The following is a 23,160-nucleotide window of genomic DNA, read 5'->3' as shown; positions in this document are numbered from 1 at the left end:
TTTTTATAATAAGTGTGTTATTATCTTTTTTTGTAACAAATAGATATAATGATATCCTCACTGGGATCTCCTGTGCTGAGGATTTCATTTCCATATGATTACTAACCTGTTTTTTCATTTATGCATTATAAAAATGAAAACATCAAATTAAAAATATAGAAACTTTACAAACAATTATAAAGATTACAAAAAATATAAAAAAGGTTATAATTACAGAACAATAAACAAAAGCACAGAAATAAAAGAGAAACATTGAGTTTAAAAAATTAAAAACTCAATTTCCGTGTGATATGCTGGGAAATATACGTCCCGCTCGTTCCAGGGCACAACATATATTTCAAGGACGTATTCATAAGTCCTACCCATACCCGATACTGTTTACGTTTGACGTATTTATACGTCCCGCCCGGTTAACAGGTTAATATAATGCATTGGTATAATGACGAAATGTGTAATTGGTCTCTCGGTCAAGCAAACTGCACATACAAAAAACCAATCCTATTGCAAACTGTTTTTTGTGTTGATCAAGATGCAGAAAGTGGCCTATTTCAAAACCCATTGGAATTTTTTTTTTTTTTTATAGTGAATACCTCACAAGAGTCCCAACTGCTCCCGTCTGGAGCCAGTGAGACTATGGCATCCCCAATTGGGGGATGTTGTGAGGCTGAAGGTAAGTGGGGAAGGGAAAGAGGAAGGTGGGGAAGTACCTGGCTATTCAGATCTAGTCACTAAACACGGCTAAAGCCATTTGGAGCAACGTTTCAATTCTGAATGATGGTCTTACACCAGGGCGATACTGGTAGTATCTTCCACTCTGGAACGTGCCGCAAATATACTATTTATTATTTTAATTAATTAATTGTGAAATAACACAAATTAATCAAATAAAATTTATCTGCGCACGCCGGGTTCGAACCCGCGACCTTCGGAATGGCAGTCCAATGCGTTACCACTGGACTATGCCGGCCGTCTGAAATGATAACTATTTACCCTTAATGTAATAACGGGTGACATCATCTGTCAAAGTAGATATTATGATGCAATACAAATTTGAAATATCAGCCGGGAGTACGCCAGGACGCCCTGATTTTTAGGAGTTGAATACATGTCTAAGGATGTGAGGGAGGTTGTAGTTTTATCAGCCGGTATACATGGCAACCTAGCGCCAATATAGAAATGTTTGATGGACAGGGATCAAGCGAGGTTATATTAGACCTAGAATGAAAAATAGTCTTAAATAAGAATTAATAAAAGAAATCAGATTAGTACCTGTTGATGAGGGCCACCATGCAGTTGAAGAATTCAGTATAGAGACCAATGACCAGCCCTTCCAGAGCCTCGTTGCCGGAAATCTCCCGTTCTACTCCTCGATCCGTCGGAGAAGGTGTTCTGGAAAGAAGGAAGCGTTTTGATTATTAGTAAAGAAAACAAACTTCGATTAAAAGAATGCATGAAATTTTAGTAAACTGCATATCTCGTGTCTATGTAAGTTGGAAAATACAAATTGTCACCAACCTGGCCCCTGCAGTAGCAGCCCCGATGGCCCCACTGAACAAAGCCCTGGCCAGCTCCTCGGGGCAGCATCCCAGTAGTTGGGCAGCCCTGGCTCCGGATGCAGGTTCGGCAAACTGGTAACGCCCACTCACTGGAATGGAAAAAAAAAATTAAGAATAATGAAAAAATTTCTTCATTGCAAATTATATGATCGTCACCATAAGTTGGGTAGTCCTGACTTCTTCAGTAAGCCCCCAAATCTTGCCGGTCTCCTGTTGTCCCTTTTCAGTTCCAGATACGGTGTTTACCCCAATACTGACCAGCCATCAATATTCTCACTCGTCGTGCGGATTTATTATAGAGAAGTAGAGATGATTGATACATGAAATTTTCTGTAACTGCGGTTCCAGTTAACGGAGACCGACGTGGAACTGGCTCTTTACTTATCGGCTATTCACGTATTTTTTATCAAAATTTCAAAAGAAACCAATTCCAAAAATAACTGGTTTCTCAGAAAAATTATATTGACGATTCAAGCAACAGCAAAATAACCAGGACAGGAATTTCGATCATCTTTAATAGCAGCCTCTTTGGTTGTCGGCTATCTTCCATTCTAGCTATACAGTCATGCCTTTAAAGCGGAACATTTCCAGTATAACAAATTTTGGTAATGACAGCTCTTCAAACAATTGGTATAGCTCACTTCACTAAATACCAAAAGATTCAATCCAAGGTCTATTCACCCATGCCAATAGGAGAATTCCCTCTTTAACTCACCTTTGACGGCACCAGCAGAGGCCAGGTGCCAGATCGCGGCTAGCACCCTCCAGAGAGAAAGGCGCTCCCGCTCCGACACACCCAACTCCGCTAGTGCCTCACAAAGCAGCGCCAACCCCAGGGCTTCCTCGCCTCCGGCACGGGCCCCCTCGAGCAGCAGCACCCTCCTAGTGGTGCTATCGCAGCCGTGGATTACCCTAAAAATAAGGATATTAGTTAGAAGAGGAGGAGCAACAATTGAAGTGGAAAATATAAAAATAATAAAGGAACGTAAATTCATCTAAGGTGCTAATGTCGCAGCCATAGATTACCTCATAAGCACAGGACATTAGTTAACGAAGAAGAAGAACCAACAGTCGCTAAAATGTGAAACTGCTGAAACACCAACAGCAGCAATAGCAAAGCAATATGTAGGAGATATGAAAAGAATAAAGAAACCACCATTATTCTATGGTGCCGATTTCCCTTCTTGACAGGAAGAAAGCTCAGATACCTAGGAGTCATAATGTGGAACAAGGAGATATTGCCAAACACTGGATGAAAACGAAAATGAAAACCCTGGTGTATTTTAGTAAAAAATCTGAACTGTCTGGAATGTCAAGTGAAGATAGTACAGAGTGCTAATGGCCTAGCAGCTAGAACCCTTGTTTGGTATAACTTTAAAAATTATCATTAATTTTTAACATAAATAATTAATCACCATTTAAATATGTCAAAGGCTCCATCGAGGGACTGCTTGGTAGGAACGCGCGTCACGTCGAGCAGATGCGCGTGCAGCGCCGCCCCTGCCAGCGCGCCCGTCTGGTCGTAGTGCAGCGTCAGCACCTGCGCAGCCGCCGAGCGACCGCCGCTCCAGCAGCCGGCCGCCGTGAGTGCCAGCAGCGCGGCGCGCACCCTCCCCACCCAGGGACTGGCGGAGTTCGCGGTGCCGCTGGTCACGCCCTGCCCGGCGAGGTAGAGCGCGCAGCGACGCAGGGCGCCGCTCTTGCCGGCCCCGGAGCGGCCGAGGAAGACCAGCGCCTGGTCACGTCGAGATGAGAGCATGGCCCGGTGGGCAGCTTGTGCTGCGGCGTATAGGTGTGGTGGTGCATCTTCCCATCGGCAGCCCTTGAACATGGCAGCCACCTGCAAGTAAAGCAATTTGATTTCAATTAAACACTGGAATAACACCAGACAGAATTTAAACAGTTGAAATGTCTATAGTTGTGTTTAATAACCAGATCTAATAGTATGCTTGTATAAAGGTTGTTGGTAAAATATGAAAACAACACGAGTCCAAGATAAGAGCCCTACGACATTCCAACGTTCCTATCAAAAGATCTTTGGAGTAGCCAATAATAATGTATCAGTTCGCATTAGCATGCAAAAGAGTTCAAGATTCAACGAACCTGATATATTTTTACAACTTTATGGTCACTATAAAAAGCTTAAAACAATAGGGGTCCAAGATGCGAGCCTTGCGGAAAACCCGACGTTACGGAAAAAATATTATTATCTCGTAACTAATTTTTACGAGACATGGTTGATTATGCCGTCGAATAAATTCGGCATTTATTCATTCTCGGAAGATTTTTTCAATTTGTATGAGGATTTCAGAAAAAAAATCTTACCTTGTCAGAGTAGATGGTAAGCGGCGCGGGCGGGTTGATGAGCAACAGACTATGCCCCGCCGCTGTGTGTACGAGGTTGCTGCCGTAGCGTTGCCTCAGCGTGTGCAGGGCCGAGCTCTCGTTGAGGTAGCGCAGCGAAGCGAGATCCTCCACCAGGTCGAACTGCGAAGGGTTGGCCTGGGGAAAATAATTATAAGATTATTACTGACTAATCGTAACTAATCAAATGTAGATCGAAATATCCTTCGTTTCGATTTGCGGGTTAGTATTAGGTATTTTCTTTTGGTTCGAACAATTGAAATCAAGATATAAACATAATATGTACTGTTTTACCTTGAAACAGTTCAATCAGTTTTAGGTTTACAAAAAAGGAAACATTGTTGAATGGGTTAAGTGCTAGAGGAATAATTGTTTTTATAACAAGAAATCGGTTGCGATTTTAAACTGAAAAATACATACATCTCTTTGTAACAGTACTAATGCATTTTTTGTGCCGGTTAAGAAAATATGTAAGTTTTAATAATGCTATAGAAAACAGCACAGAAACTTTCCCACAGAACTTTAGACGGCATTAACTGGTGTGATATGTGGGTGGCAACATAGTTGCAAATAAGAATAAAAGGGTTAATTGAAATTCCATCAGTGCGTTACACGCCTCGCATCTTGCATAGCAGCACATCGTGCGATGCATCACCTGACAGAAACGTGTCAAACGAACATTGCACACGGTAACTTAGACATACGATCTGAGGGGATTAATCTGTAAAAGGCTTGTTGTCGGCAGCTTTACCATGGTGTTAACATTGCCATGATCATCTACATAAAGTCATATAGCCGTAAACCATGCATGTAATAGGAAAAGAAGCGGAACCATAGGGCGCCGAAGACGATAACTGACTGAATATGTGCATTATCATCTAGACACATTAAGTTTCCACTTTGGTATATACGCTACTTCTTCTGTCAGCAGCATACTAGATCAACCTTGCACCGACTACCTGTCTATTAGTTTGTTCTGGTTTATGATGCCTTTAATAACTCTGAAGGACTGTTTTCCTCATGTCAAGCAATGTTCCTGTACTGAAAGTTTATCTTTTATAATCATATCATAAAATTGGTAATTTGGTCTAGCCGGCTTGTTCAGGACTGTAATAGGTCTATACTCGAGCAACAAACAAGTTGTCCACAAGTCAAATAATATTCCTGAACCGATGGTGGTCCTATATCATCATAAAGGCGGGTCTTTGTTTAGCCGGATTGTTGAGATCTGTAATAGGTCTCCACTCGAACACTCCACACGTTGTCCATAAGTCAAACAAAGTTCCTGTAGCGACACTTTGTCTTATATCATCAAAAATGCGGGTCTTTTTTCTAGCCGGATTGCTGAGGACCATTATAAATAGGTCTCCGCACGCTGTCCACAAATCAAGCAACATTTTTCTGAAATAATTCCAGGGGGTCTTTGAACTCCAGTCTTCAATCACCCATCTGGTGTCCTAAAGTCGAGCAATGCGCCTACACAGGTCACTTGAGTTTGGCTATTACAACCGCAAAACTTAAATATACATACCTTCTCCAGATCATCATCTTCCACCTCGATGTCCTGCCCCGAATGCCTGAGACGTACGGCTGTCCTTCCCCCGCGGCGTTCGTCCCCTTCGCCGGGTACGGTGGCAGCAGCGCTGTCAGCCGGCCGCAGTGTGGCCGTAAAGCCGGCGCGATGGCACAACCACAGTTTCTCGCCCTCATCGTCGCAGGTGGCGGGGTCAGACTCGTCCTCGGATTTAGCCTGAAATAACAATGAAATCATCAGAAACTCGTATGTTTTTTGGGATGGGAATTTAGAGTTTTAATTGGATAGGGAACATTGGAACTTGAAAATTAAGAAAGAAACGAACAAATGCTTTGGACACGCAGAGCGGTTTATTTAAGTAATACAAAGTGCCGAAATGATGAAATTCCGCAAAAAACGCAACGCCTAAGCCTAATCAGTAAGATTAAGAAAGGGATGGTTTGAGCACGTAGAACGAATGCATGAAGAAAGGAGTGTAAGGAGAATATACGGCGCGAATGTAAAAGGTAGAAGAAGTCAGGGAACGCCCGAGGAAGACACGGAACGATCAAGTGGACCAGATACAAAGCCGGGACTTGTCAAGAGTTTGAATACCAGAAGAGCATGTATGAGACTGTGTATAAATGTGAATGGGACAAGGAGTGTGTGCCAGGACCGAATTGATTGGCGATCCGTCCTCTCTGCCTACCCTACGGGGAAACGGCGCGATGGTTAGTTAGTTAGTTAGTCCACAAAAATACAGCAGAATGGACAAGCGAGTTGTAGAAACAAATTGTAGAAAAATGTTCCATTCACCAGTTTCCCGGAATTTCCTCGATCCTGTTGAATCAAGTCGATGATGACTTTTATACATATATTTTTTTTAAATCAGTAGATATTGGACACTTAGGACGGGTTGTTTCGGAGAATCTGAACAATTCATCAAATTTCGACATTCATTTTCAAGTTCTGTGAAAGACTTTTTCAAGTTCTGTTTTTATTTCAGTTTTGTCAAGCAACTAGCCTACAATGATATAAAAACAGAACTTGAATAAATCTTTCACAGATCCCGAAAATTAACGTTGAAATTTGATGAATTGTTCAAATTTTCCGAAACAACCCGTCCTTAAAGTTGGGGTGGCCAGTGACGAGATGTGAAAGATTTTTTTGCTAACAACAAAATATGTCACCAGAGACCAATATGTTGTTTACATTTTTACTCCAAATGACGTCAGGAATTACTGGTTAAAGTCAGGTATGTCTCCTAAAACCCACTACAAACCACAAGGAAAAACAGGTGCACTTTATTTATTTATTTAGCCATGTTCTCCATAAAACAAACATATTACGGAAAAGATTACAAATTTGAAACATGTAGGCGTAAAAGGTTCATGGGTGCAGTTTTACTATTTTGTGACTTGCGTCAAAAGTTGTTGAACTGACTGTAAGTGACGTTGAAAATGTCCACGACAGAACAGAACAGAGACTTGCAATTAGAGTCATTCAGCAGCGTTAAATAAGCCTCGAATTCACCTAAAACGTAGATGCGATGCACTACTACATCGTGTAACATTTGGAATCGGGCAGCTAACAATTACATTCATTATGTAGATGGCGATAAGGTTTAAATTCCCACTTAAGGCGATGCACTACGTCGTGTAATATTTTAAATCGAGCCGCTATCAATAAAACCCCTTACGTAGATGGCGATAAGGTTTAAATTCCCGCTTAACACTATCCGCCTGTTTTGATTTATGCAAGAAAAAAACATGGCCAAAAAGTGCCTTTTATTTTATTTTGTGGATGTTGAGGCCTAAATATTTAATTTTTTTCCGATCATTTTATAAATAACTTAATTTGCCACATTATACAATAAAAACATACAAAAAAAGGGTTCGTACGTAGGAGATTTTGAACTTTAAAGCAGTTTTCATAGGCCTTATACATTATTTTTTTCTGGGTTTATAAAAAGACTTATCTAAAAAATACTCGATTATTTCAAAGGCGAAGACGTATTCTACTCACAGTATTTAATTAAAGCATCTGAAACATTTCTAGGCGATCAAATTTTCAAACCAAAAACACATGATTTTGCATTACTACGTATTGCATCGCCTTAAGCCCCCACGTACCCAATTTCTACCGATTTATAGCAAGTTTCTCGTTAACTCTTTAAGTTTTTAATTTTACGAAAAAATATATGTTATTTTTTTAAGATAATATCTTTCTATACATTTGTAATGCCGAAATATTAATTATATGAAATTCCCTCGATAGAAAAAAATCACAAAGTAAGCTCCGAAAATTATTGAAAACACGTTTTGTTCTGTTATTAAATATGGTATAGGCATGAAAAAATTCACAGTGTATGTTTAAATGCAACTGTATCTAAATTTCGCTAATAAAAAATTAGTTAATGTTAATTAAGTGTTAATCTCAAGTGATCTACCAGGTAAGTATGGTACTGTATATTATCTCCATATTTATTTAGTAGATCATTGTAAAAGTGTATTATATATTTGTACAGCGCTCTTGAGGTAATTTTGCGCAAAAACGGCGCTATATAAATCATCCAAACATTATTTATTATTATTTTTAAATGAAGCATTTGTTGTGAGATTTTTGCTCTATTTGAAACGAGTCGTGTTCTATTAAATATTTCCGCTTAATTATAATCGTTTTTTTAATATTAGCTTGCTCCCTCTAACATTCGTATTTACATATCTCCCTTTCAAACCATCTTTGAACGCTTACTACGGGGCCTTAACACCAGCCGCTTTTATGATTTGTGCACGAAAATATCATCGACAAAAAGCTTTTTTTTATTTTATTTTGCGAAGTTCAGCCACAAATATTTAAATGCTTTACGATCATTTTCTAAAGAACTTAATTTTCCACATGGTACAACAAAAGCATAACTGAAAAGGGGTTCGTAATAATGAGATTGTTAACTTTAAGAGGAAGCTACAAGTCAAAAATGTGAATATTCTTGGTATACCTTATATTGTAGGTAATAGACATTAAAATCGCTTGACAAACGGAGTCTAGAAACGTTCGATTTCAAGCAAAACACTGGTTTTTATTTATTTTGTAAATAATTTTATAAGAAAGCAAAAAAGTTAATCAAGTGAAACTGTCACAGGTAATCTTTAATTTTATTGAAAAATCAAATCAAAAAAATAATCTTTAATTTAGGTAATTTTTAATTTTATTGAAAAAATATATTTTTTAGTAGTTTGCATTTATATTTTTTATTGAGTAATTTATATATTTATTTGTATTCTACTCAAGCGAAGCGATAGGAAAACCTTCAATTTATCCAAATCATATTTTTGGTATTCATAATGTACACCTATTCGTTATAAAGATTAATCAAAATAGTGATTTGGCACTAAGCTTCGCCTTAATGCTTTTTATCTGTGACAGTAGCCCTATTTAACACCGGTAAACTGGTCACTAATAGATAACCATTTATTAGTCGGGTCCCTTTGGGACACAAAGCTAATAGACAATATTAAGTAGGTAATTGTTAGTTACCAGTTGTCTCATTGGTTCCGGATTAAGACAACTAAGTTGATTGTTTCTCTATTACTGGAGTTAGAGTTAGAGCCACACGTGTTCCTGCGATAATACTATCGTGCTGTTGCCTTTTTCGAGCTTGGTTTACTTGGAGCTGATACGACTCAATATTTTGCTGTAAAAACCTATTGGAGCCGGTCCAAGTGGAATAATTTACCCTCCTAAAACGAAAAATTTTACCGATTATAAAATATTATTGTAATGAAATACTGTTAATGTATTACACTTTATTTACAGGAGTGAGGCATGGAACTGGCAAAGAAAGGATGAAATTAGATTGAATGCTGTTGAAATGAGATCCCTGAGGCGTATGTGTGCTAAAACCATGTTTGAACGTGTTAGGAATGTGGAGATCCGCAAAGAGTGCAAGGCTGATGTAAGCGTAATGAGTAAGATTAAGAAAGGGACGCTTAGATGGTTTGGGCATGTAGAGCGAATGAGCGAAGAAAGGAGTGTAAGGAGGATATATGATGCAAATGCGAATGGTAGCAGAAGTCAGGGACGCCCGAGGAAGACATGGCACGATCAAGTGAATCAGATACTTGAGTCAGGCCATGTCAAGAGTCAGAATAATAGAAGAGTATGTATGAGACGATGTATGAATGTGAATGAGGCAAGAAGTGTGTGCCAAGACCGTGCGGGGAAACGGCGTGATGCATGGTTAGTTAGTTAGTTTATTTACACGAACAAAGTAAACTGGTTTCGGCACAACTGTGGCTTGTAAAGCATGTTAAAATCTAGACAAAATTACGGCGGCATGTTAATAATGACTCATCACAAAAGTTTCTAATTAATAAAAATATAACATCCGCGGTGAGCGTTACGAAATTTTCACATTTTCGGCATTTCTAGGTGAACGCAACTTTTTCTGTTCGCAAAAGTTATTTCCATCGAGAGCTGTAGAACTTTGTTAAAAATATGCAGGTTGTTAAGGGACGTACTTGACTTACTTTATTCCTGACACTATTTGGAAAAAAAACATGCTAAGCAAATTTCGATCTACGGTGATATATTTTCTTCCATTAAAATACATAAAATCAGCGGGTATATGTGAGGGGTTGGGGGAGTTTAACCGGCTGAGTGACCAGTGACGACATGAGAATATTTTTGAAATATTTTTGAAAAAAAAATATGTTAAAAAAGTAACCAGAGAACAAAATTTCAGCATCAGTTTTTACTCCAAATAAAGTCAGGAATCACTGGTTAAAGTAAGTCGAGTACGTCCCTTAACACCCTGTATATCATAGACATATGAATATTAGTAGACCTGCCCTAAGTGATTAAAAGCGTATTATTCCCCACTCCCCATACCGGTTCCATTGGAGCCGGCTGGGCTCGCGTATGGCTTCCCGTGAATCTTGAGAATGTGACGTCATCATTCTTGTTCGAACTAGCGTCGAGCTATGGTCGAGGCATTTTATGAAATAACACGGCAAAATAGTGGAACTTGTAAAAATATATGTGAAAAAGAGAATAAACCCAATTGTCGTATTACATTCCATATGTAAGCATCATTTTAAGCTTATTCACGTCGTATAATATGAATCAGTTGTAGAAACATATACTATCACATCGAGCCAACATTGGTCGAATGTAGCGATTCTCAAGTTTGCGCATCGTTGTTACTGGGAAGTAAATTATGAACACGTGTCTTAACTAAATACGTAAACAAAATATTCGACTCTGAAAATAGAAGAAATTTTTTTTTGCCGAATTTGGACTTCGCAAATTTGTTCATAACGTGGCGAGTAATTTGCGCTCCCATGTAAAAATGTCTATTCATTCAAAAGCAGATTTTACTTTTAAGAACTAAATGGTGATATTATAATGCGAGATGCCTATATACTGTCAGATTGATTTATTGACGAATCACAGTCACCTTTACCCCCTTCGTTCTTCAACAGTTGATTTTACCCCTCACCTTTAATTTCTAGTCTATATATTCATATGTCTGTGCTGTATATCAATATATTTCGAAAAAAATACTATAATAATTAAAACTAAGACGAAGCCTGATCACTGAGTAAACAAATAAGGAAAAATTGTCCGGGTGCAAAAGTGTACACGTAACTAGAAAAGCAATAAAACATAGAAGGAAAGCCCGTTTTGTCTCGCTTCCTAAAGCGGCCCATAGAAAGTCGCTGAGAATTGCAGCAAAACGATTATTCACAGAACCAGAAGGTGGAAGAAACAAACAAAGGACGGGAGATGCGATGGATAGCCTAATGGCGGACAATGGACACTGTTCTAGAGGTAACCAGCCGATGCTGCACTTCCGCGTTCCCGTAAGCTGTATACAATGCGCTCGTTGTCAATAAGTGCCAAGTGCTTTTACATGGTGGTCTTGTAAACACTTTAATGGCGAGCATTGCGAGAAAAACATTTCATTTTATCGGTTTCGTGTCTCGCAGTTCGCGACACATTGCCCACCCTATTTAACCGTTCCCGGTCGCATGTCGCGCACTGCGAGACAAACAAACATCGTTAAGGCGAAGCTTAACGCTGAATCACCATCTTTATAACGAATTGGTGTACATTATGAATACCAAAAAATATGCTTTAGATAAATTAAAGGTTTTTCTATCGTTTCACTTGAGTAGAATAAAAAAAAATACTCAATAAAAAATATAAATATAATACACTAAAATATATGTTTTGACAATAGAAATGTATGAACGCGTAAAGAAAACAACTTTTGAAAAATACAATATTATAGCTAAGACTATCTGTGACAGTAAGGACGGGTTGTTTCGGAGAATTTGAACAATTCATCAAATTTCAACGTTCATTTTCGGGTTCTGTGAAAGACTTATTCAAGTTCTGTTTTTATATCATTGTAGGCTAGTTGCTTGACAAAACTGAAATAAAAACAGAACTTGAAAAAATCTTTCACAGAACTTGAAAATGAACGTTGAATTTTGATGAATTGTTCAGATTCTCCGAAACAACCCGTCCTAAGTATCACTTGATTCACTTTTTTGCTTTCTTATAAATATATTTACAAAATAAATAAAAACCAGTTTTGTGCTTGAAATCGAACGTTTCTAGACCCCGTTTGTCAAGTGATTTTAATGTCTATTACCTACAATATAAAGTATACCAAGAATATACACTATATAAACATTCCGGAAGAAATTCTCTAAATAATAGTGAACACCCTATCAAAATCCGTTGCGTAGTTTAGAAGAACTAAGCGCACAGACAGACAGACGCGTTTTATTATATTAAATTTTGGACAAGTCCGAACTTTTGCTTACTCGATTTGGGATATCATGGAATCCTATCGTGTAAGCATAAATTAATTTCGACAGTCGATACGTAATGTGTAATTTTTAAAGCCCTTTAAACCTTCTTCGTGCATTGTAATTGTAATTATCTTACTGTGAGGATGTTGTGTCAGCGGTCTTTATTGGCAGCAGACACATGTCAGCGCTATATTGGCGGCAGACACATACCTGAACGGATGACGAACCTCGTGTTGGCACAGTTGGTCTAAATAACAAATGTAGATCCTAGGAAACAAATTGTACAGCGCCCTTGAGGTGATTTTTCACAAAAACGGCGCTCTACAAATTATCCAATTATTATTATTATTATTATTATTATTTTTGGCTTGTAGCTTCCTCTTAAAACTATTGAACATCTGGCATCCCGCGACATAGCATCCACTCTAATTAACCCTTACCGGTCGAATGTCGAGCACAGCGAGACAAATATTACACATTTTGTATTTCACAATTGCTTGTCTCGAACTTACGACCTTGATTTGTATTTCAGAGTTCGTTTTTTTTTAAATAAATCAAGGTTTATTACGATGGTGAAATTCGCTCTTTTTTATTCGGAAAAACAAATGATAAATAATCGAAACTATTTTGGATAACTTTTTTAGAAGTTGTGAGGCATTTACATATTTTATACTAATCAACCTGCGTTTTCGTATGAACTTATCCGAAACATTAAAAAATAAATAGATCCACGTAATAAAACGAACTTCATTCGAACCACCAATTAAAGCAAGTTTTCGGGCATTAATGAAGTAATTACATAGTCGGGCCATCGAATTAAACATGTAAAGACAACGGAGGCTGCGCAGACTCTATAAATTTATTACCGCCTAGCCCACACAGAGTCAATAATAATTAATTAACTAGATTTGGAAGGGCAGGTTTCTACTCCAAAATCGATCTAATTTTAAAAATAAAATCTATCCATAATTTTTTTTTTTTCCGAATAATTACAGTGAAGTTCGTTTATAACGACCCTATTTACAAGATTTGTCTGCTTATAGCGATTATCTGACTAACCATCACGCCATTTCTCCACAAGGGTAGGCAGAGGAGATGGAACACCACACATGTCTGTCTGCATACTGCTTGCTTCATTCACAATCACGCATAGTCTCATACGTATATTCTCCGTTACCCTCGACTCAAGTATTTAATTAATTTGTTCGTGCCTTGTCCTTTTCATGCGTCCCTGACTTCTTGTACCATTAATTTTCGAGACTTATATACTCTTGCAATTCTTTCTTCGTTCATCTGCTCCACATATCCAAACCACACAGAGAAAAACGAGTATTGCTAATTTATTAAAAATCTCTTCAAATTATTGGAAATCCGGTTAAAAACGGGATTGCAGCCCATTTCCTGATAAACTTTAAGTAAATTCGTAATATATATAATATGTATAATATAATATATAATAATATGTATATCGGAACATGTGTTCATGCACCTGTATTTTCATTGATAATACACAATGACGAAATGCGAAAATATTAGAACTTTTAAGGACACGTATTTTGACATCGTGATAACACATCCGTATTTTACTGAAAGTTTATTAGAAAACCAATCAATTCATTCGTTAAGGAGCTGCAATACCGTTTTTAGCCGGATTAGGTATAATTTGAAGAGATTCTTAAAAAAATAGTAATATTCAATATTAGTATTTTTTCTCGGTGCAATCTCGGTACGCTTATGTTCATATGCTACGTATACATCCGCGAGCAGAACTGCCGAACTGAACCTCAACTTATGGGAAAGAATCGAAGCAACCGCAAATGGTGCGTAACGCCGCTTGCAGTTGATTCGTTCCTTTCCCGTAATTCGTGGTACGGTTCGCGTTTCGGTTCGCAAATGTATACGTACCGTTACATTCTCTCCGGATATCCACATTTGTAATTTGACAGCGTTCACCCTTCCTCTACCAGTTCCACGCCCAAGTTACATACATAAGGGTTGGTATCAACACGCCATCGTGGATTATAAATTGTATACGGCTAATTACAGCATACGCTTATAAGAACATAATTTGATAAATTTATTGAACAAACGGGTACCATATTTTAGAACATGGACACGTGTTTGTCACGGTTGTGTAATCCTACATAATGAAATGCAGTTAGAGAACATTGACATCGCTTCGGCCCCAAGTAAACGTCTTGATTAATTACCGTTTCGTAATTGTGATTATCTCGTATCGACGACGGTGAACCGTGATATCTTCATACGTTCTGTACTCCTGGTGTAGGTTTATTGTAAAAGTGTAAGCCTGGGCGATGTAACCATAGATATTCAAATTAATAGACTTGCCCTAACATCAAATCTGGGTGTCACTTCGGCGAGCTGGAGGCAAACCACGTGATCATATTATTGGCACCAGGAAGGTTCGAGAATGCTTTGAATATACTATGACATCAGTCGTACATTGACCACCGAAGAGCGTACAATGAAATAACCAGACCATTCGCAGAAAAGTAAAGTTTGGTAAATTTATTTATTTATTTATTACACGCCCTAGTGGGCTTTTCTTTAAAAAAATATACAAGCATTTTTTATCAGAGTAAACACTTAAAAATTAATACAATAAAGAAGAATGTAAACATAATGGCAAAAATGAATCCTCACGCATATAATTGAGTTTAAAAGATTCAACAAAACAAAATAGTAGAAGCGGAGAAGTTACATGGGTACATAGGTCTATTTGTGTCTAGAAGAATAAAAGTGATAGAAAATACAACATTTATACTGATTAGTTTTCAAATGAAATATATCACCCAGATCAGAATATTTGTTAAATTAAGTTAAAGGTTTGCAACGCTGTCCATTGTGGAACTTTTCTGCGCAGGACCTGAATATTCCTTCTTAAACGAATCACCTGGCGTAGCGACGCTCAAATTGAGTGAGGTGGGTAAATTATAACACATTTGTAAAAGTTTTAACTAAATAGTGCAACAAAATATTCATTTCTGCAAACAAGCCCGAACTTTTGTTTACCCGATTCGGGATATGTAGTTGAGTTTTTACGTTGCCAGCAATTTGCGCGCCATTGTAAAAAGGACTAGTAATTCGTAAGCAGATTTTATTTTCGAGGACCGAATGTCGATATTACAACGCGAGTTGCCTGTATACTGACAGATTCATTTATTGACAAATCACCGAAAGTGATTGTGTGTCACGCCGCCTCCCGCACTCCGCGCAGTCGGTTTGTTCCTCTTCCTCTGATTGGCTCGCCTATTAATTTGAATATATATGAAAGTAACATATACAGGGTTTTCCAATAAGAGGTGTTATTTTGATATTCAATCGTAAAAGATCAATGGTTTCGTTGCTTGTGTGGCACGTAGCGCCGTCTTGTTGAAAGTAAACGTTGTCTAGATCAATACCATCCAATTCCGGCCATAAAAAATCATTAATCATCTCTCGATAGCGCAATCCATTCACCGTAACTGTTGCTCCAGCCTCATTTTCGAAAAAGTAAGGTCCAATGACTCCGCCGGACCAAAAACCGCACCAAACAGTCACACGTTGAGGATAGAGAGGCTTTTCAACAATAACTCTTGGGTTTTCCGAGCCCCAGATGCGACAATTTTGCTTGTTGACGAAGCCACCGAGGTGGAAATGGGCCTCATCACTCAAGATGATTTGCATTTGATTCACTCAAGTGAATTTTAATAATTTCAATGCGTTGTTGAAGCGTGTATTGTTCCATTTTTTTAATGGCGTAGTTTTTACTTGTCAAATGTCAAAAAATGACAGCTTCAAAAGTAACATCTACCGAAATAGCGGGCTATTCAAAATAACACCTCTTATTGGAAAACCCTTTATATTATTGAAGGAGATGAACAAAAACACTTCAGTAAAAAAATACTAGCTTTACGGGTTTAGTTTTAGATTTATTACGTTCTTTTGATCAAAAATATTTTTTTTCAGTTTGGTTGGGTATTTTGGTCTTAAATCCAAATGCAAGTTTTGTATGAAAAAGGCCGAGCTGTCGTTCTCATTAATCGCCTACTCGTAAAATATTGACGAACTTTTTTACGTTTATGGCTGATTGAGCTATCCGACTCGATCTACATTAATTTTAATACCGTATGTATAAATGGTCGAAATCAATTAACTCGGCGGCGATAAATAAATAATTAACTATTAAAATAAACCAATAAACAGAAGTGCGTGAATACATATTTATAATCTGTAAGTCATAAATATAAATTGCGCCCACGCGTATGTGAAAATTAGACCTTGTTTATTTTCCTGTGAGATGCTTCTTGGTTTATATTATAACCAGCTGAAGTCTCCGGCGTTGCCCGGGCTTTACACAGAGTTTGTCGAAATCGGACTTAGATAGTGACCTTCCTCTTGTTTTGAAAGTCAAGTGTGCAAAATTTCATCAATCTCGGAAAAAAAACCTGTAAATTTGTATGCATATCAAATATCAGACACTCTTATTTATACACGGTGTCCGGAAACTCGTAGTACAAGCGGGAAACTGGTGGAACAACATCAAATTTGAAATCGATTTTGTAGTGCAACTTTTTTTGATTTGAGTAAATCGAACTTGGAATTTTTTAGGTAAAATTTCACATAAATTGGTCGCTAGAGGGTTTATATCAGATGTTTAATGTGTCGAAACGTAAACCCTGTCCCATTTTTTTTAACTCTTTATTTGCTTAAAAAGTGTTTTTGTTGGGTTCTCTACGTGACTTAGTTTAACCTTTAAGCTCGCACTACGAGTTTCCGGACATCGTGTACAAAAAGATAGATTTTGCGTAAGGTCGATTGTTCAAAAGAAAAATAAAATTTTAACCAATGAACTTTAAAATTATGTTAAAATAACCACTCTAATGAATACCTCTCACATTAGGCTGGAATGAAATAATTATCGTTTTTAGTAATACAGCAATGTGGTATATAAATAATTACCTTTCTTTGTAACACAGCAATGGGGTATATAATATAGCCACTCTAATGAATACCTCTCACATTAGGGTGGAATGAAATAATTACCGTTTTTTGTAACACAGCAATGGGGTATATAAATAATTACCTTCCTTTGTAACACAGGGGTATATAATATAGCCGCTCTAATGAATACCTCTCACATTAGGGTGGAATAAAATAATTACCGTTTTTTGTAACACAGCAATGTGGTATATAAATAATTACCTTTCTTTGTAACACAGGGGTATATAATATAGCGGCTCTAATGAATACCTCTCACATTAGGGTGGAATAAAATAATTACCGTTTTTTGTAACACAGCAATGGGGTATATAAATAAACGGGTATAGTATACCAAAAATTGTGGATTTGATAGGCTTATTTATTTCTTTTAATTGTTTATGAAATTCATTATTTTTTTCTAACGCATCTAATGCAAAACATCTGTAATAAAATAAAAAATCATACAATTTTCCACACTTGCTGTAAAACAGTCAAAGTTGTTTCCTACATTTACGCACTCAAGACATTAATGGTTTTTGGTGATATTTTTATAACTTATCTTTTTGGCTTAATGTTTGAATGCGTATTTAAACCTATTCCAAAAGGTTTCAAACCTAACCTAACCTTGCTTCAATTGTAGAGTCACATTTGAGTTGCGGTTTAGGTTTATAGAAACATTAAACATTATTTAAAGAATTTATTTAGAATAACAGGAAATAGCTAACATACCAAATATGTGATACATTGACAGTAGATTATTTTGGCATATCCAATACGAAAGGGTAAACGATGAGATAGCAACGAGAAAAACCTACGCATTATAATTATTCATCCGATTTTTTGTGCCGGTATTTTTACAATGGGAAGAAAAAAATATTTTTTAATTACCACACTTTTTTAATACAACCAATAATTAACGAAGGCCTCAATGATTTAGGACGGGTTGTTTCACAGAATTTCATCAATTCATCAAATTTCAAAGTTAATATTCAGGTTCTATTCAAGTGCTATTATTATTTCAGTTTTGTGGAACAACTGGCCAATAATTATATCATAACAGAACTTGAAAAGAACCTTTACAGAACTTGAAAAATAACATTGAAATTTGATGAATTGTTCGAATTCTTTGAAACAATGATTCCTAAGTGCTCAAAAGCAAACGTGGGAAAAAATATATATACGAGTGATGACAATAATAAATAATAATGACCTGACAATATTTGATAATATCCTACTACTACCACAGTAAGCGGAAAATGTTGCTTGTGTTGTGATGGAGGACTTAACCATCCGAAGAATTTAATGACGCCTGGGTGGGACCCAAACGCAATGCCAACTCAGCCACTGACAGGTCCGATCAGAATAAGAAATTATATTATTCGAACGTAGTTTTTTACTAAACAATTTTTCTTAAACGTAGGTAAACTTGTGCAACGTTTCAGTGCCTTGATTCTCGATGAAGTCATTTCACTCGAACAACGAGTGGTTCGACCCACTTGTTTTTTGAGTGGAATGACTTTTGACGTTTGGCGTATGGCAGTATATACCTTCGAACAGACTCAAGAATAAGAACGTCGACCAATGTATGTACTTTCGACGGCGATTACGAGCGGCCTGGATTGGAGAATCGATACCCAGAGTTGAAGATACTCGCAGTGTTACTATATTTGTTTTATGTGAATATCGCACAAGATTCCCAACAGTCTGGAGTCTGGAGCCAGTTAAACTATGTCATCCCCGATTGGGGTGAGGCTGAAGGTAGTGGAGAGGGGAAGTAAGAGGAAGAGGAAGAGGAAGGTGGTGAACTACCTGGCTATTCAGATCTGACCAGCAAACAACGCTAAAGCTATTTCAAGCAAAGTTTCAATTCTGAATGGTGGGGTTTCACTAGGACAGCGATACCGAGCGTTCAGAATCAGAAAACAACAATCAGAAAAACAAATCATACAATTAAATAACAGCCCGTGATTTTTCACGGGTCTGTAATAATACAGGGTGTCTGGGGGTAAAGTGAGCTAACTTCGGGAGATGATTCTAGATAATTTTAGGGAAAATATTTTTGTATGTGAAAGTGAAGATTGGAATTTGGAAAAAATGTTATTTATCTTTTTTACTTCTACCATCATGTAGAATCACCTCCCGAAATAAGCGCACTTTACCCTTATCGAAAGTGTATTCACGCTTTCGTTAATTTCTACCTACAAACAGTAGAACAGTTCTCGTAGAAAGGCAGGGAATATTAATTGTTTCGATTATTATCATCAGATATTATTCAATAGGCTCGAATCCGCATTCCTCAAATAGTATCGGAAATCAAATCAATAACAATATTGTACAAAGCTCACAGGCTCGAGCAAATTGCAACTATAACAATATCACCACGAGCTAACCGTGCAGTGGTACAAAACCCAAGGATCAATTTGTTAAATAAAGTAACTAACAAATTTTGCGGCCTGTTTGAAAAAATTGTCAAGAAAAAACAAAATTTGGCTGAGACGCACATCGGCCATTTTTTATAATTTAAAGATTTTTATTTTGAGAGATTGGTCAGTTCTATTGAAATACACGTGTATTAGTGTTATTTTTCCTAAATTCGCGTGCAAAATAAATAAACGCAAAAGGGATTCAAGTAAAATATATATATTACGATGACTAAACTTAATCATTGGCGAAGATAACAACAACAACTAATCTCTAAGAAAATATTAAACAGACCGTTATAGAAAATAATAAGGAAACATAAGATAATGTCTCGTTAAAAAATGTAAGTAGGATATTGATAAAAATGACGGAATGTAATGAAGTGCCAGTCCCAGTAAGAGACCTGACACTATAAAACAATGTAAGTGTATGAATAAGGTTAAATATATGGTGAAAAATTGGCTATCGGAAAAAAAAAATTACTTTAATATGTATGAAAAATTTGCTGATTCTGTAGATATAAGATGTAAATTATAACTTATAAAAATGTATATGTAACTAAACTTTAAGCACCTATTGACAAGTCAATTCAATTGGCTTAGCAGGACTTGTTTGTTGATATGTATTAACTATTTATTCAATAAAATAAAATGAGTAGAGGATCTGGGTTCGAATCCGAATTGCGACCATTTTTAGGGTTTTTTAGAAAAAAAATTTTGCCTACTTTTGAGGTTGGCAAAAAAGTTATGTCATAATGTGAATGTGCCAATTTTTTTGCAAATAGCGTCTAATGTCATTGTGCTTTGACATTTATGTGGCATCAGATAAAGAATTAGTTGACAACAAGCAATGGAGCGATATACATCTGAAGAACGTGGAATTGTTACTGCTTATTTGACCAATTTCCAGTCTGTTGTTTTAACTCAGGTAGGGTAAAATTAATGACATAATGTGAATTTTGGCTGCCATTTTGTTCTAAATGAAAAAAATGGGCTGTTTTCGCGGAAAGTTTATTTGGAGGTTTGCACGAGATGCACGGCCAAACGCAGAAGACGGGGAAAACGACAACGAAATTCACGCTGCGTTAAAACAACAGGGAAAATAATGTTTCTAAAAAACCATACAGACTTAGACGTTTTCCTCGTACAGACAGAAACAGACGTAAAAAAACTGATTGGAATACCTCATTGGAAAATTTATAAAATTACCTGCTGTTAAAAAGGTTGTTTTTTACTGTTATAGCGGGAGCCTTACAATAATGCCTTATCAATTCAATAGCGCCAATGACAGTTTAATCATTGATTCAGCTGATTCCAGTAGCACTATTGGCTATGGGCGCTTTAATCGGAGAGAGATATCATAAATTAAGTGGCCAGTATCGCGAACATAATGTATGAAATCAAGAGAACAAATTAACCATGCCTTATAATTAATATTTTATTGCCACCAGATCTATGACAGATAATGGCTAACGGTAAATAAGGTATTGGCTGAAACTTAAATCGAAGACTAGGTAGATTACTTTAAGTTTGTGAAAGGAATTTAAATTATGATAAAGCGTTTTGGTTTAAAAAAATGATACAATTTACATAGCAATCGTTTCTCATAATTTAAATTATTATACATAAGAATATTTCACCATAGTAAAGGTAGTCATGTGTAATGTGTATATGGGGGATGTTTTATTATGTTCGTCATTTCTTAATTATATGTTAAAGAAATCAGGTAAGTTTTTAGATTCTCACGGCCAAAAGCATTTTTGTTGTTTGTTTTTGGGGTGTTATGCCGTGTTGCGCTAACTAGAGGTGAAGCGTATTTACTAGAACAGATGTTTGGAACAGATATTTCAAAGAGACTTTCGTACTTAGTATTTGTTCTTAAGTATTGCGCGTCTTGCGCGTCTTGCGAGTATTGCACGTCTTGCGAGTCTTGCGAGTATTGTACGTCTTGCGAGTATTGCACGTCTTGCGAGTATTGGACGTCTTGCGAGTATTGCACGTCTTGCGAGTATTGGACGTCTTACGCGTCTTGCTAGTCTTGCGAGTCTCGCGTCTCGCGTATTCATCCGAGGGCGGGGCATATGTATAGGCATCTCGTTACTCGCTTACATAAGAAGAGTGTTTCCCTAATCTTTGAATATTAGGGAAACACTCTTCTTATGTAGGTGAGTAAGCGAGAAAGGATATGATACTGAATTTAGTAGATCGCGATCTCGACTGGTATTGTCAATAAATTCCGACAGTATGCGTCCACCAGTTAAAAAAGGTTTTAGCAAGAGTACAAAAGCATCGCCGGAGACGAGGTCCGGCCGGGCGCTTCCTACCTAGTGTACATAATTAGTGCACGGCTAATGTATTATTTCTCGCTTTCGAAAATTGGAAGCTATCTTGTGCGAACTGTGAACGAAAGTGGCGCCATCTAGAAATAAAATATTATAATAAAAATATTTTCACTGTGTTCTTTGTTGGCATTTAAAATCTTTGTTGTTGAGATGCACCACCATAATAAAGCTTGGCTTGTGTATGTGGGGGTGTAATATTATGTTCGTTATTTTTACTATGAGTATTCTGTTTATATTTTCAGTGTATTTTTAAGGTGGTATTTAAAATTTTTATTGTTATTTCTAATACTTTCTAATAGTGTATTAAAAAAAATCACTCCAAGATATTTATAATTGAATTGCACTGTTTTTTTAATTACTTTTTCGAGTTGTGAGAGTTGATGTTTATCTGGGGTTTCTATTATTTTAAAAGGTGCAGTTTTATTTAGACTATTTTCTTTGTAAATTTGTAAAATTACGTGATATAAAAATAATGCATTTAGTTTTCTGACTTTAAATTCTTTAAACAGAAATTCTGATGAATATAATATGTACCTATATGATTTAAGTGGAATTATTTTTTAATTATTATTTTTTGAAATCTATGATGTATCTTAGTTTCCTCACTCTGTCTTTGAGTACGTTAATGTGTGTGGACGATTTTATCCATTAATTTGTCTACTGTAATGTATAGGTATTTTATTTCTGTTTGGCTTTCTATCACTAAACACAAGATATTGCAGATATGTTGTTGTGTATTTGCTTAGAGTAGATTATAATTTATTTTTCTTTAGTGTTCCTTGTTTTTTATGCAGAATTGTATATAATAATTTTTTTTAAACATAGCGTTAAGAAGTAAATTTATGTCAAACCACTTCTTTTAGTTCATTGATGTATCTGTGTTGGCCATGTTGTTTATTTCCGTCCATGTTTATTAGTACCACTGTGTCGTCCTTTTGTTTCACCTCAATTACTATAAAAGGCAATCTGCATCATAACAAGAGACTTTGCACCTCGGAAAAAAAATCCATTAGACATCAAGGAAATTTAAATTTTAACATTCTAATTTTCATTATAAAATGAAAATTCGCTTTCGTTGTACGGGATGACAGTCATTTAATAATTTAACATCTTGGGGCCTCTTATTTAGGTAGCAAGTTTTCCGTGCTAAGACTCATT

General features: G+C 36.6%; 1 protein-coding gene across 2 annotated transcripts in view; it reads right to left on the bottom strand.

Moving 5' to 3' along the window:
- The window catches only part of Mhcl (Myosin heavy chain-like), a 403,602-nt gene that overhangs the window by 149,226 nt on the left and 231,216 nt on the right, over positions 1 to 23,160 (bottom strand). For both annotated transcript variants that reach the window (XM_089645046.1, XM_089645047.1), the window contains 6 exons: positions 5,452 to 5,670; positions 3,882 to 4,058; positions 2,972 to 3,396; positions 2,272 to 2,468; positions 1,516 to 1,645; positions 1,270 to 1,389 (listed from right to left, as the gene is read on the bottom strand). In XM_089645046.1, coding sequence (XP_089501172.1) covers positions 1,270 to 1,389; positions 1,516 to 1,645; positions 2,272 to 2,468; positions 2,972 to 3,396; positions 3,882 to 4,058; positions 5,452 to 5,670 — 1,268 coding nt within the window. The remainder of the gene's footprint in view (positions 1 to 1,269; positions 1,390 to 1,515; positions 1,646 to 2,271; positions 2,469 to 2,971; positions 3,397 to 3,881; positions 4,059 to 5,451; positions 5,671 to 23,160) is intronic.

The sequence above is a fragment of the Hesperophylax consimilis genome, chromosome 22 (assembly GCF_061612785.1).
Source record: "Hesperophylax consimilis isolate HC1 chromosome 22, BYU_Hcon_1.0, whole genome shotgun sequence".
In the NCBI taxonomy this organism is placed as follows: Eukaryota; Metazoa; Arthropoda; class Insecta; order Trichoptera; family Limnephilidae; genus Hesperophylax; species Hesperophylax consimilis.
The sequence above is the reverse complement of the archived record's forward strand: the minus strand, read 5'-3'. Positions and strand labels throughout refer to the sequence as shown.